This window comes from Barbus barbus, assembly GCF_936440315.1.
Source record: "Barbus barbus genome assembly, chromosome: 26".
Classification (NCBI taxonomy): Eukaryota; Metazoa; Chordata; class Actinopteri; order Cypriniformes; family Cyprinidae; genus Barbus; species Barbus barbus.
Genome location: NC_136754.1, coordinates 9,974,287 through 9,988,503, shown reverse-complemented (window position 1 = coordinate 9,988,503; position 14,217 = coordinate 9,974,287). Strand labels below are relative to the sequence as shown.

At 37.1% G+C, this 14,217-nt stretch overlaps 1 protein-coding gene and 1 pseudogene across 2 annotated transcripts; one reads left to right on the top strand and one right to left on the bottom strand.

Annotated features, from left to right (window-relative positions):
* The first annotated feature begins 4,775 nt into the window (after positions 1-4,775).
* On the top strand, positions 4,776-8,452 carry LOC306845523 (rab GTPase-activating protein 1-like). The gene is made up of 8 exons (XM_079378386.1): positions 4,776-4,949; positions 5,671-5,739; positions 5,884-5,994; positions 6,099-6,203; positions 6,286-6,369; positions 6,456-6,527; positions 6,619-6,810; positions 7,600-8,452. The coding sequence occupies exons 1-8, from the start codon at positions 4,842-4,844 to the stop codon at positions 7,792-7,794; spliced, it is 936 nt and encodes a 311-aa protein (XP_079234512.1). The 5' UTR covers positions 4,776-4,841; the 3' UTR covers positions 7,795-8,452.
* Positions 8,376-11,904, bottom strand: LOC306845522 (interferon-induced protein 44-like; annotated as a pseudogene). The gene is made up of 8 exons (XR_013786004.1): positions 11,774-11,904; positions 11,072-11,555; positions 10,917-10,968; positions 10,581-10,776; positions 10,311-10,463; positions 9,954-10,125; positions 9,313-9,413; positions 8,376-8,822 (listed from the first exon to the last, which is right to left on the bottom strand). The product of XR_013786004.1 is annotated as an interferon-induced protein 44-like (transcript).
* Positions 11,905-14,217: the final 2,313 nt, after the last annotated feature.

Sequence of the window (14,217 nt, the reverse complement as noted above, 5' to 3'; positions counted from 1 at the left end):
TATGTGCAGGCTTAATAGCTCAGCGGCCAATAAAAAAAGAAAAGGAGAGATAGGGCATCCCTGGAGAATACCTCGGCCCACACAAAATCGGGGGGAAGTGCCAGAAGCTAAGGAAACACAACTGTTACTAACGTTACCGTTATATACTGTAGAGTCCGAATCGCGTTAATAAAGGATCTAACTTAACGTTACCAAAACCAAACTTAGAAAGGGCCTCAAAAATAAGAAGATGCTCCACTGTATCGAAAGCTTTATAAAAGTCAATAAACAAAATTAATGCCTCTTTATTTATGAATTCTGAATAATCTAATATATCTATAATTAATCTAATATTATTAGAAATATGTCTACCTTTTAGAAATCCAGATTGAGTGTTAGAAATTATGTTTGCTAAGCAATGTTTGATCTTTTCCGCAGTTTCCTGTCGTGTATGGACAATTTCAACGGATATTCGGCGGTATAAGGAAGTGACGTCTATGTTCCTCGGACGTTTCCGGTCAGCGTTTGAGCGCAATCAAAACAATGGCGGCAGGCGCTTGATGCACAGTGGGATTGACATTAATTTATTTAATCCTGCTGTTTAAAATGTCGAAATTAAAATTAGATCCTTGTTGCTCGGTGCTCCCTCTGGGCTGGAACTAACATTAATCTATAAATAAACGGGTTAAATGTCCGAGAAACGCGCCTGGATTGCAGCAGTGAAGCGAGAAGCAGAATAGCCACTAGCAGCTCTTGGATATTCAGGTAAGGACAAGTTCTTGTTTTTTTCCATTTGATTCTTTGTATTTATTTACGTTAACTCTTCAAGTATGATGCAGCATTGTGTTTCCGTCATTGTTGACATATGCGTTTTGATTCATGTTTGGTGAGAAAGGCCAAGCTTTTATTTCCGCGTTATGTGGGCTATAATTAAGTGAGTTCACATTAGTTGTCTAGCTGTCTTGTCAGCAGATAAATGCAGAGAGTAACACGTTATAGAAATGTATAGCTACTGTAAACTTGAATGTTGAATAGTGAAACAGTTAACTTTGTCTAATGTTAATTCCAACATGTAGATGTATTAAACAATAATAGTATTATTATTTGTAAATATTGTGCATTAAATAAAATAGTTTTTCTACTTTTGTCTTTAGGAAAGCCATCATCTGTAATGTAAGACACCTAAAACAGCTGGTTGTTCTTCAGTGCCAAACCACATGTGACCATATGAACACCCAGATGTGTTTGAGAACTTGAGGATGAAATGCAATGTAGTACTCAAAGCTGCTCATGTTCAGCCTGCTGCTTTTGATATTGACCACGCTAATAAATTTGCTGGAAACGGTCTCTGTCTTTTGTTTATATGCAGTACTGGTCAAATGTCTCTGGACGCATTACTATTTTTTTATGTTTTTTGAAAGAAGTCTCTTATGCTTATCAGCCTACATTTATTTGATCAAAAATACAGACAAAATCAGTAATATTGTCAAATATTACAATTATATAATATTGCACAGAACGTGATTACATCATAGTAGTCGTAGGAAAAGGTAACTAGCAACCTCAGATCTGTATAACGTGTGCAAAGATGTGCAATGCCGTTGTTGAAAAACCGCATTTTAAAAAGTAAAGTAAAAAGTCGTGACGTATTGTCAAGTATGGTGACCCATACTCGAAATTGGTGCTCTGCGTTTAACCCATCCAAGTGCACACACACAGCAGTGAGTAGTGAACAAATGCACACACACACACACACACACACACACCGTGAACACACACCCGGAGCAGTGGGCAGCCATGCTGCAGCGCCCGGGGAGCAATTGGGGGTTCGGTGCCTTGCTCAAGGGCACCTCAGTCGTGGTATTGAGGGTGGAGAGAGCGCTGCATTTTATGCAATTTGTGCGGACTCATTAGAGGGTGAAAACAACGCAACAGGAGCATGTTGTTGGCTCGATTTGAATGTGTAATGTCTCTGATTTTGTATGCAAAAAGAATTATAACGCTACCATTTTGGTTTCGGTTTCTATTGGCTTTTAAACAGAGACACGCAAACCGGAGCGCGGGCGCACCCGTCGGTTTTAAAGGGTTAAAAGCTTTATCTACTAAAAACAATGTAGCTACAATAATCAAAACGTTCTCATCTTGACCAGAAAAGAAAGATAACTAGAAGTTTCAAAGTTTAAGTTCTATCCAAGCCATGTAACAACATTTTCCCCAATTATAATTAGCCTACATGATTCTTTTGAAATGTTTTAGCCTACAGATTAATAATCCTAAATGTAGATCAGAAACCTCTTGTCACATCTGGTTTGAACAGTCGGAGTCAGGTTATAGATAGATAAATATAGTACGAAAAATAGCTATATTTGCAGCATTGTTTTTTTCTGCTGTGTTTTAGTGAAAGTAATGTATAATTTTGCTGCTCACCGTGTTTCTGTTGTTGTTAAAATAACCGCGTCATCCGCGCAGGGGCGCGCCCGAGGACAGAGAGAGAAAGCGCACGGAGCTGAAAGGGCTTGAATAAAGCGCGTTTAGCTTTAAATAAAAAATACTAGAGGATATAGCGCTGAAAGATATTTGCCACAAACGACCCTGAGCGCTTGTTATGTGATCCACCCCCTTGTTTTGATGCGCTGCTCACTTAAAATGGTGCTGCTGTTACGGATGGATGCCGGGGTGAGGATGCGGTCAGCCTTTTAAATATCAGTTAGCCTATATAAGTATTTAAGGATAAAAGATTCGAGTTGCTTTTAAAATATTCACGAGTCCTTTTCCTCGAGTCAAGTCTGGAGTCATTTCAGGTCAAGTCTGAAGTCTATAAAAATGCCACTCGAGTCCGAGTCACTAACTCTGCATGGAGATGCTTTGGCACATAGTGGATTAAGTAAAACCATAAAAAGACTGATTGTTACATTTGAAAAAACGATTGAACATTTTCACTTTTACTCCCCATTTCACTGAACACATGTTGACAGTTTGTGACAACATGCCCCACATCATAGGGTCATATATAAGTTTTTCAGCATAAGCTAAATAAGTACATTGACTCATATGTGAATGCCAATGTGCCTTTTGTGTTCACTTATTTACTCAACAGCTATAGTAAAATATATTGTTATTCTAGCTTAGAAGATAGAATTCATAGCAAAAACATTTAAAGGGATTTTGAAGCAAGTATTTAAAATCCAACATTTATTAGCATTAAAAAAAGTTGGGGTCAGTATTTTTTTAATGAAGTTATGCTAAGTCTGCATTTATTTGCTAAAAAAAAGTGTTTTTTAATTAATTAATTTTTATTTAAAGTAATTTACAGCATATGATGGCAAAGCTGAATTTGCAACTGCCATACTCCAGTCTTAAGTGTCTAACAGTTGTGCTGCTTAGTGCTTTTGTGGAAACCGTGATACATTTTTTTTCTGGATTCTTTGATCAATAGAAAGTTCAAAAGAACAGCATATTTGAAATAGATTTTTCCAAACAATGTAATTGTTCTACTGTAAGTTTTTATCAATTTAATGTATGCTTGCTTAATACAACTATTCATTTCTTTAAAAAATATTACTGGCCCTAAACTTCTGAATGGTGTAGTCCACAGTGCTTGAGAAAACACATTTTATGTCATTTTGACTAAATCTTTATTTATCTTACACTTTTCTATTTGTAGCCTTTTCTTTCACTTTTATATCTTAAAGCGCTGAAGACATTTGACATTTGGGAGTGCCAAGCAGGGCTGGGACTGCATTCTCTCTTTGTATTGTGTTAAACTGCTTGAAGGACCAGTTTAAGATCTCGTTAAACAAATAGCTGTTTCATGCATCTCATTTGCACTGCAGTTCAGCAAATGTAAAGGATTTCACTCTCAGCATGATGAAGCTTTCCTCTGAGTTTTCAGCCATAATAAGCAGCACACTTAACAAATGAATGAGAGAATCACTCCCCCTGGAGAGAGCTGTGTGTTTGTTTACTTCACAGGGTCATGACGAAACCTGAAGACTGAGAGGTGGCACCTCCTCCAATACAAGGACCTTTGAACACCATGACACTTTGCTGTTTATTTTTATTGCTCTCTTCTCCTCCCTTCTTTCAATTACTAGTAACATCCTCCCCCACTTTTGTTCACTTTTGTCCCCTTCTCTTTCTCTCTTATTAGCTTGTTCAGGCTGATGACCAACAGATTATCTCTTTATTAAAGACAAAGAAGCAAACATAGTTTTACAAGAAACTTGTAAAACTTTAACCAGTTTTGATGAGTAATATCTGCATTATGCCTCTCTGAAGCTGCAGTGAAATGATAAAAAAACAGTTCACAGCCTCCATCAATCCTGCTGAACATACAGCGGCCAGATATAAGCAGCTTAAGGAATGCAGGAATGTACTGGCACCTGCTTGTCCCAGGAAAACCACGGTATTTTTTGTGTAAGAGGCGACCTACAGGATTACAGCAAGAATTTCAATTTCACAGTCTTTAGCCTTGAGCTTGAACCCGTAGGCAGGCTGGCAAAGTCTAAACAGTGACGGTAAAAGCTCTTCGGAAAAATATATCTGTTCCAGGTCCTACTTGTTTTGGATTAATCATTTTAATAATATTTAACTGAGTTCTGCTTCAGCAATGAGGAAATTGTGTGTGGAAATAATTAGTAAGAAAATAATAAGAATTTTGGTGCCTGCTTATTAGGTAAGTGAAGATCCAGAGAACAAAGGTGGACTGAAATGAACCCCCTCCCATAGTCTTACGTTGGGGCAGGGCTTGTGTTGAGACAGACAGATATAGACTGCTGCCTGTCAAACCTGTTGTCATTTCTCCGAAGTTTAGCTACCTACTTTGTATTTAGAGATCGCTTCCGTTCTGCTCACCTGCCAAAATGATGGAAGAAGTGTCTATTGTTGTGGCCTATGATGCCCATATTGACCAGATGTCAGAGGAGGAGATTCTGGCTAGTCTAGTAGTGGAGACTCTACCAAAGCAAGTGGTAAGTTCAGCAGCCTTTGACCTCACGTTTGTCACATGTTGATTCAAACCTGGCATACTGGAATTTTTAAGGCGTAGCACGATAGCATGTTTTGATTCAAATGTCTTTACAACAATGTTGAAATATTAGTGCATTTGCGATCGTTTACTTTTTGCGATCCTTTACGACTTGGTGTTTACGAAACATATATTATAATAAATACATGTATAAAATAAGTTATTTTTGGAATGTTTTAGCATTTTATAATGTATAGGCTACATATATACATACACTATATATATATATATATATATATATATATATATATATAAATGTGTGTGTTTGTGTGTAAAATAAATTATCTACATTATTGTTATTTTACCTTTTATCATTTATTTTATTAATTTAGATATTATATATATATATATATATACACACACATACATAATATATAGAGATGCATATAATAGGTTAATGTAATTACATGTCAATTAATAAAAAAGTAAATATTACATATTATGATATTGTCATAAATACAGTATTAATTCAGATATTCTATTGTAATACAAATTAGTGTATTTAAATAGAAATTAAGAAAAAAATAATACATTTCAAGAAATAAAGCTCATATCAATCCTGCAATTTTTACTGTATAATATGTTACAGTACATTCTTTTCATGCCTTTAAGAGCTTGCACACCTGAAATGATCCAAAATGTCTTTGAATCTTCTTTTTGAACAGGTTCCCTCTAAAAAAACAAAATTAAGAGATAACCAAGTGCAGCCAGAATACCCGCTCAACAGGTACGAGGTAAGATATCACACCCTGGTGAAAACAAAAAGCTTCAGTCCTCCTCCACAGCACAAGTCTTTCAACATTTACGCTTTGTGAAAACTGTATAATCATGCACTGGGTTTTAGGTCTGTGGAATAAAAGAATGCTTTCTCTTTCCAGAGAGAAAACCGTAAGCTTCAGGAGACCAGTCTGCGCCTGGAGCAGGAGAATGATGACCTTGCACAAAAACTCGTCACCAGCAAGATTGCATTGAGGAATGCCCTAGATCAGGTCTGTCAAATTATTATGAGCCATGGATGTTGTACGCAACAGGCCACTTTCATTTTCTGTTTTATTTGCTGTGTATGTTTAGATACATCTGCTGTGATTTTCAGACCGAGGACCAGGTGGATGAATTGACCAAAGAGCTTTTGAAAACCAAACAGCTTCTGATGATTACAGACGAGGAGAAAAAAGGAAAGGAGGAGGAGGCTGCACAGGTGAGCTTTAACGTCACTGATGTTCACAGTAAAGTGTTTGGACAATCTCTGGCCTTGTGTAAAGTATTGATGCCTTCAACAGCTGAAAGAGATGTTTAGGAAAGAGCTGGACAAAGCAGAAGCAGCTATTAAGAGATCAAACAACATTATCGCTGACTACAAGCAGGTAAACATTCAATTATAACTCTACACATTCAATAAACATTATTGCATTTGATGCTAACATTCAGCCCAATTTCTTGCATCCTTTAGATTTGCTCTCAGCTGAATGCTAAGCTTGAAAACCAGAAAGCTCAAGCAGACAAAGATCTGGCAGTTATCAAGGTAAGAAAGAGACTGACCTCAAAGCGCCTTAACCATTAGTCTTGCTTTAGTGGCATGGTATTTAGTGATACTGTACATGATAATTTTTCAGAGCAAGATGCTGGAGTGTGAGCAGTGCAGACACATCTTTAGTATTGATGGATCAATTCAGCTGTGCTCTGAAAATGAAGATACCAGTGCTCAGGATGAAGTGACGGCCTCTCTCAGAGAACATGTCCAAGAGTTAGAGAGAGAGCTTGCCCAGACCAAGCTGCAAATGGTGGAGTCCAAATGCAAGATACAGGCAATGCAAAATAATCTTTTTGTTATTATTAACACTTCTAAATCTGGAAATATTTCTTAATTAACCAAGAAAGGCAATATTAAAAGTTTTCTTGTTTAACATTGGAGGAAACGTTTTTTATCCATTACATAAAAAGTAAAAATACGTCAGTACACTGCAAAAAATGCTTTTCTTACTTTTCTTACAATTTTTTTCTGAAAACAAGACAATTATTTTTACTTGTCTAGAAAATCCTTCTAAATCAGTCTATAAATACACTGCATTTTTTGCAGTGTACCTAAAGTGTTACCTTTCGAAAAGCAGAGTTTAGTTACAGTGATAGCTTTTTACTGTTTTTCTGAGAGTGAACAATGAGCCATAGTAAATTTATTAACATTAATATAGATAAATGCTGTTAAAAATGTTGTTCATCGCTTATAATATCTAATAAATTACCCTATACTGAAGGTGTAGTAAGCAATTTCTTAGATCTTAATCAAAGCAAACATGCTCCTACAAAAGGAACACACCCCAATGATAGCTCCGCCCCTAAATTCACAAACATACTACATGCAATAGGGACCTCCCCTATCATGAGTGGATACGCCACTTATTGTTGATTGGCTAGAAGTGTTTTTTGGTGCTTGGTTTGATCCACGTTCAACAGCGTTTCTCAGAAATCACTTACTGCACCTTTAATGAATCGAAGCTTATTATGTGTTATTAATGTGTCTTATCAATGACTTTAGATTTATACTACAAATTGTATTTCACTTTTTCATCATTTGTCTGTCATCTTGATTTCCCAAGGAGTTGGAACACCAAAATGCAGTTCTGACGACTGAACTTCAGGCTGCTAAAAACACATGGCTCAGAAAAACTCTGGGCTCTTTCAGGACAGCTGCCAGCGGGCATCAGAACTCATCTCAAACAGATCCTGCCTGGAGCCCTGCTCATAACCCCCACTCCAGCTGGGTCACTAGAAGGCTCTCCTGGGCCCATTGAGAAGGGAGAGCAGCCAAAGTATGAAAAGGTTTAGCATACTGGTGGAGAAGAAATGTATTTAATGAGAGCACTCCTGAAATGAGTCTCACAAATGATGAGAATGCTATTCCCTCAAACAAGCGGACATTATAGATCCGTATGGTTGTTAACGTTGGGAATGAGAGGATTCTCAAAGGATGGGTGACAGCAGGAAGCAATATCTGCCTCTTTAGAGATGAGTGCAACAAATCAGTTGCTCTTAAGGCAATCTCACATGAAGGCTATATGAAGTTTTTGTATTACTGAGTTCAAGCATCTATTACGAAAGTCACACTGAGTGTTTTGCCAGTTAACCTACAAATTGTGCTTGATGTGGTAACTTCTAAGTGAACTAGTTTCATATTGATTTAAGTTCATCAAATTCACCTAACTTGGTTACATCAATAAAAATATTTTTGAGGGTTGGATCAGGTACAAAATTGAAGGTAATAGTTGTCTTCTAATGGTTTATGGTCAGCTGTTAGTACTGCACAATGTGAATGTATTTTTTCATTATCTTCTACAACAAATTAATTTAATGAAGTAAAGACAATTATCAATGTAACTGCAATAATGCCTTTATTTTAATTCAGAACCATTAACTGTTCACTCAAACTGACAATAAAGCTTTCAATATTAGCCATCTGGTTACATGTTTTGGATCACAAATAGTCTACATGTTCAGAGCAGAGCAACAGATGAAATCAACAGACCTCATAACACATAAATAGAGATAACCATGTCACCTAAAACAATGTAAACAGAGATAAATGATGCTAATATATACAGTGCATTCATAACCTTTAGGACAGACAGGGAAATAAGGCTAAGCTCTACTCTTCTGCACTGTAAAGATCATCAAAAAAGCCCTCAGCGGCTCTGAGCATCTGAACCACAGCATTTAGAAGCAGTATGTCAGATTGAGAGTCTATATCCAGTTCTTGGTAGTAGTTTTTCACTGGGACCACAGAAGACAGAGAAACTCCAAGCTGAGTGCTAACCTCCTGCATCTGTCAAAAAACAGTTAATCAGAAATACTCAAGAACAGTAAGTGATCCAGGACCACAAAACCAGTCATAAGGGTAAATTTTTCAAAATTGAGATTTATACATCCTCGGAAAGCTGAATAAATAAGCTTTCCATTGATGTATGGTTTGTTAGGATAGGACAATATTTGGCCAAGAGATAACTATTTGAAAATCTGGAATCTGAGGGTGCAAAAAATCTAAATACTGAGGAAAATCACCTTTAAAGTTGTCTAAATAAAGTCCTTAGCAATGCATATTACTAATAAAAAATTAAGTTTTAATAAATTTACAAAATATCTTCATGGAACATGATCTTTACTTAATATCTTAATGATTTTTGGCCCATACAATGTATTTTTGGCTATTGCTACAAATATACCCATGCTACTTGTGACTGGTTTTGTGGTCCAGGGTCACATAATGTGAAACAAAATAGTACAGAATATTGACTAAGTCATATATTAATTTGTACCATTTTGTTGATATAGTTGCTCTGGTAGACATTTTTCAGGTCTTCCGCCACTAAGGGGCAGGCCTCATCCACCTTAGTCATCAGAACCAGCTGAGGAATACCTGAAGTACAGAACAACACCTTATATGTTATCAAATCTCAGAGATTGCTATCCTGTTGGTGATGTAACCCATAGTGGTTAAATATTTACGCTAGTAGTACACTCAAACACCACAAGAGGTGCCCTTGAGCAAGGGACTTAACGGGACAGTCCATCTAAATATCAAAAATCTTTACTTATGTCATTCCAAACCTGTAAGCAGTTCTTTCTTCTGCTGAACACAAAAGAAGATATTTTGAAGAATGTTGATAACCAAACCTTTTTGTTGTTGTCTACAGTGGAAGACAATGGGAGCTGAAATGGTTTAATTACCAGAATTCTTCAAAATATCTTTGTTTGCGTTCTACAGAAGAAATAAAGTCAAACTGACTAAATGATGACTAAATGATGACAGAATTTTGGGTGGACTATCCCTTTAACTTCAGGTTGCTCTGTAAGTGTCCTGCAAATTGAATTTCCATAATTTAATTGACACAATACACTCATGTCACTTGATCAATTTAATTCATTCAACTCTGCTTCATTACTGTTAATCCCTTACCCAGCTGGTTGGTTTTCCTTCGAAAAACTGCAATTTTGTTGATCATTTTGTCAGAGAGGAGCTTGGCTTTGCAGGTGTCGATCACATACACCACACAGTGAATCCTGTCCTTCAAGCCAGGAGATTTATTGAAATGAGGGGAGTCAGGCTGTATGGGCATCGATGGGTTAAACTGAGAAAGAAACATGTAGAATATCTTTAAATCATTAAGACGTGAGACAGAAAATATTGAATTAAAAATGTAATTAATTACAATAAATGTAAAGCCCATAATTTTTTTTTATTCATGTAATTAGCTAGTGAAACATCTGTCAGACCTATTACTGATTATGATCACCCTTTACCTAAAGTTCTCACCTGATACCTGTCTTGAACGTGTCCCTTCAAAATGCTGGCAAAATCATCTACATCCAGACCGGTGTCCACACCCTCCTCCAGACCCATCGAGTCACACAAAGAGAAGGGAACATTGCTGACACCGCTGCCTGGCTTGATGTAGTAGGTACGGAACTACATGACACAAACATATGCCAATTATTTTCAGGTACATATAGAAACTTTGTATAACTAATACTTTGCACAATACTTCACACCAAGAAACATCAGAGGTGAAAAAATCATGTCTACCTGAGTAGTCAAACTGGTGCCAGCAGTGCCAGTGTTTGCCTGCATGCTCACATAACCCTTGAACACAGAGTTGATGGAGTTGAAGAAGCTTGATTTCCCAGCACCAATAGGACCCACCAGAAGAATTCGAGCCTGTTTGACTGAGCTAACAGAAGGCTTCCAGCCAGAGATGGTGCTCAAAAGCACCTTCCTTCTCCTAAAAACAGTATCATTGTCAAATTGTCAAAGTATTTCTAGGAAAATATTAAGTCAGAAGCATTTCTTAAAAAATAAATGAACAGACCAAAGTAGCATCTGTATTATTACAGAAGAGTGAATTTGGTTTGCTTTACTCACTCAGAGTTCCACTGCATATTTCTCCATGGTTTCTCCATGAGTCCTCCACAGTCTGGAGAGAATGCAAACCAGAGCACAAGTTATTCACACAACCATTACTGAAAGTGCATTACTCTCTTAGCAATTATCTGAAAAGTAGCACAAATAATACAAACCTTACACTCTGTACACCTCACATTCTGTCAGCTGTAAGTCATTCCCATGCATCTTCTGTGGATCAAATTGGTATGTTCCTGGGTTACTGTAGGCATTATCTGAGCTATTGTAAAGAAATACCAAAGAGTCAAAGTTTGGACCATTGTCAGTGAAAGCATACTGTGGATTTCCACTGAGCACACGCAGAGGATCTTCATTCATTTCTTTGTCATTAAAGCTGAAGAGAAAAGCTTTGTCATCCACAATATGTTGTCCTGTCTGTGCAAAATTTTTGCTAGTGAAAGCTCCAAAAACATATCCAGACTTATTGTAAGCTACAATGACAGTTTGTCCCTGCATATTACACTTTTGGTGAAATGTATTGGTATTGAATCCATGCACACTAGCTTTGAACAGCAGGCTGAGGTTGGCATTGTTGAACAATGAGCAGAGCTTTTTCTTCTGCCGTTTATTCAAGCTTGATGTCACAGTGCTCATGATGATCTGAAAAACATTTAAAGTATGCTGTTATGACAAAATAGAAAGAAAAGGCCATTTTAAAAGTATTTCGAGAAATATGTAGGCTACTGCACAAAGCAGTAAAGTGCAACGTAGCTATAGATTATTGCCTCCAACCAAGTTGTAATTAAGTAGTAGCCTAATTAAAATGGTCACATTATATTAAACATGCAAAAGCAATGTATTGATTTAAATCTGCTCACCTTGGTAGTTGGTACAAGACGTCGGATTCGTCTGCTTTCTTTCGCTCAGTCGGGACCCCAGAAGAGATGAATTTCATTTTACCAGAAACGAAACTTATGTCGCACGTCATAAAAATAAAACGTCATTTGAGTGGCGGCGCAGGGTCGCTTGTGCCAGTTTACAGAAAGTCAGTTTACAGTGTAATCGTTTCTAGATTAAATGTACTGATTTACTTAATACATCCACACTCATACAGTGCATGTGACACTTCGTTGTATCCCAATTCCCAAATGTTTTATCATCATCATGACCCTTGCCTTGAATGCCTGACTTCTTCACTAAGCTTGCAGGGACGGATCATGACGCAGAGGCGCCCTGGGCACTGCCCCCTCAGTTGAAATCGCGGTCATTTTCAAAGTTCAAATAGCAATGGATTTTATCTACACTAAGTGAAAACAGCAGTATTTTTAGCAATATGTTATTTACACTAAGTGCAAATAGCTATAGATTATATTTACACTATGTTAAAATAGCAGGATTTTCTGCTATTTATACTACTTGTTGCAAAATAGTGGCAATTATCTGCACTTCAGTATTGTATTACTTTATAAAACAGTATGCAATAATAACATATTGAGTGTAAATTATAATTTTAATTCAGTTTATTAAATGGATGCCACCTTATTGATAATAAAGCCCTCCCTACACCTAACCCTACCCGATACTTTATTTTTATAAAAAATAAATGCCTTCCCATATGGAAAAGGTTTGCTAAAAAAACCTGTGATTCTTATATGTTCCAACAGAATATTGTAAGAGACATATATGCTGCAAAAACACACATATATCAATTGCATAATATTAATGTATGTTTAATCATATGTCCTACATACAACTAAAGGCATATAGTTTTTGATGAAGTAAAAACATAGGAAAATAATGCAAATTTAATATGAATGTCCAGCATATTAAGACATGTATAAAACACAGTGCAGTTTAGCAGTATAAGGCTGTACTTTACGCATGCTCTTGTCTTGTCCTAAGTTGAGCCCCTATAATCAAACATGGTCATATATATGTATAATCAACCTTAGATGAAACACAACATTTAAACTACACACACAAGCACATTTTAATCAGAAAATTATTTATTAGTGTATTTATCGTAAATTTAGATGTGATATGAGATTTGAAAAGGGCGAAATAAAGTTCGGCAAAAGGCCAATTTTCACGTCATAGTTCAGACGGGGGCCGGGCCTCGGGCCTGTTTTAGGTTTCTCCTTATTTTTACATTGTAGACATCCATCAATTAGTGATGAAAAAAACAACAACACGAGACCGTGCCGTGACTGAGAGCAGCTTTCTATAGATATATTTATCATGTCTGTGAGGCATGTATTTGCTCAGCTTCGGTTCATTTTTGTGAAGCGCTCCTGTTCAAGACGGCAGAAAACGCATCATTTGTTTTCTTTGTTTTATAAAAGAACTACCTTTTGTTGGTATTGTGAGTGCACACATATACAAGTAGACCCTTTACAGGTCCGAATGATGTATTACTCTTATCTTTATCAGGAAAAAAAAGGCGGTGTAGGCTATTTTAAGTTGTTTCCACTGAAAACAATGCAGGTGTTTGCGCTGGTGCCTCCATGTCCTGCAGAGCGCGCTTTAGCTTCAACTCTCTGCACAAACTCAGATATAGCGCACATTATTATTATAGCGCAGGTTTAACGTTTAAACATTGTTATATACTTGAACTGTTTTAGTATATCTATAGATTTTATTTTAGGCAAGTCGTGATGATTTGAGGAGGCTAAATTGATCAAACATAGGCTATCAGCTCACTGTCTGCCGCTGGCCGCTTGGTCGTTACTTTAAAAAACAAAAACTTAGGACTACATAGTAAACTGAACTATTTTAATAGCCGAAACAGTAGTATAAACTGTTTTGGGAGAGGGGGGGGGGGCTCGGGTCGGTAATCCTGATAAACTGTCAGATGTGGGCCGGGCTAGGGCCTAAATTTGAGGTTAAATTTGCTCTAGTGTCTGGCTCCGTGCCAGCCAGCGAAGTTGAGCGAACGCAGATTTTAATTTAGCAGCTGATGATGTGCCGGTGTGATCGTTTATTAAATATAAAAAATATTATTCTGCAATTTTTTTTTTTTTTTTTTTTTTGTCTTTTGGATGCTGCATTCAAAATCCAATTGCCTCAAAAATCTGAGGGGGCACGGTTAAAATCGCCTTCTGGGAGTAGGGGTATTCCGGCTGGACCCCCCTCTGGTCCAGTGCCCTGGGCACGTGCCCGGTAGGCCCGTGCGTTAATCCATCCCTGACCTTAGGTGCAAACCCCGACCTGCAGTCGATCTCATTGGTCAACTCTCACCTGTCAAGACTTGTGCAAACTTAAGTTCAGTCCAGAGATCATGGGTGGATTCCATCACGGCAAACACTAATCAAATTTCTTCATC

What these genes read in the sequence shown, in the direction of transcription:
- LOC306845523 (XM_079378386.1), top strand. Translation starts at nt 4,842, where the DNA reads ATGATGGAAGAAGTGTCTATTGTTGTGGCCTATGATGCCCATATTGAC. An exon ending in TGAGGAATGCCCTAGATCAG is followed by an intron (nt 5,995 to 6,098) that starts GTCTGTCAAATT and finishes TGTGATTTTCAG; the next exon opens with ACCGAGGACCAGGTGGATGA. An exon ending in AGGAGGAGGAGGCTGCACAG is followed by an intron (nt 6,204 to 6,285) that starts GTGAGCTTTAAC and finishes TGCCTTCAACAG; the next exon opens with CTGAAAGAGATGTTTAGGAA.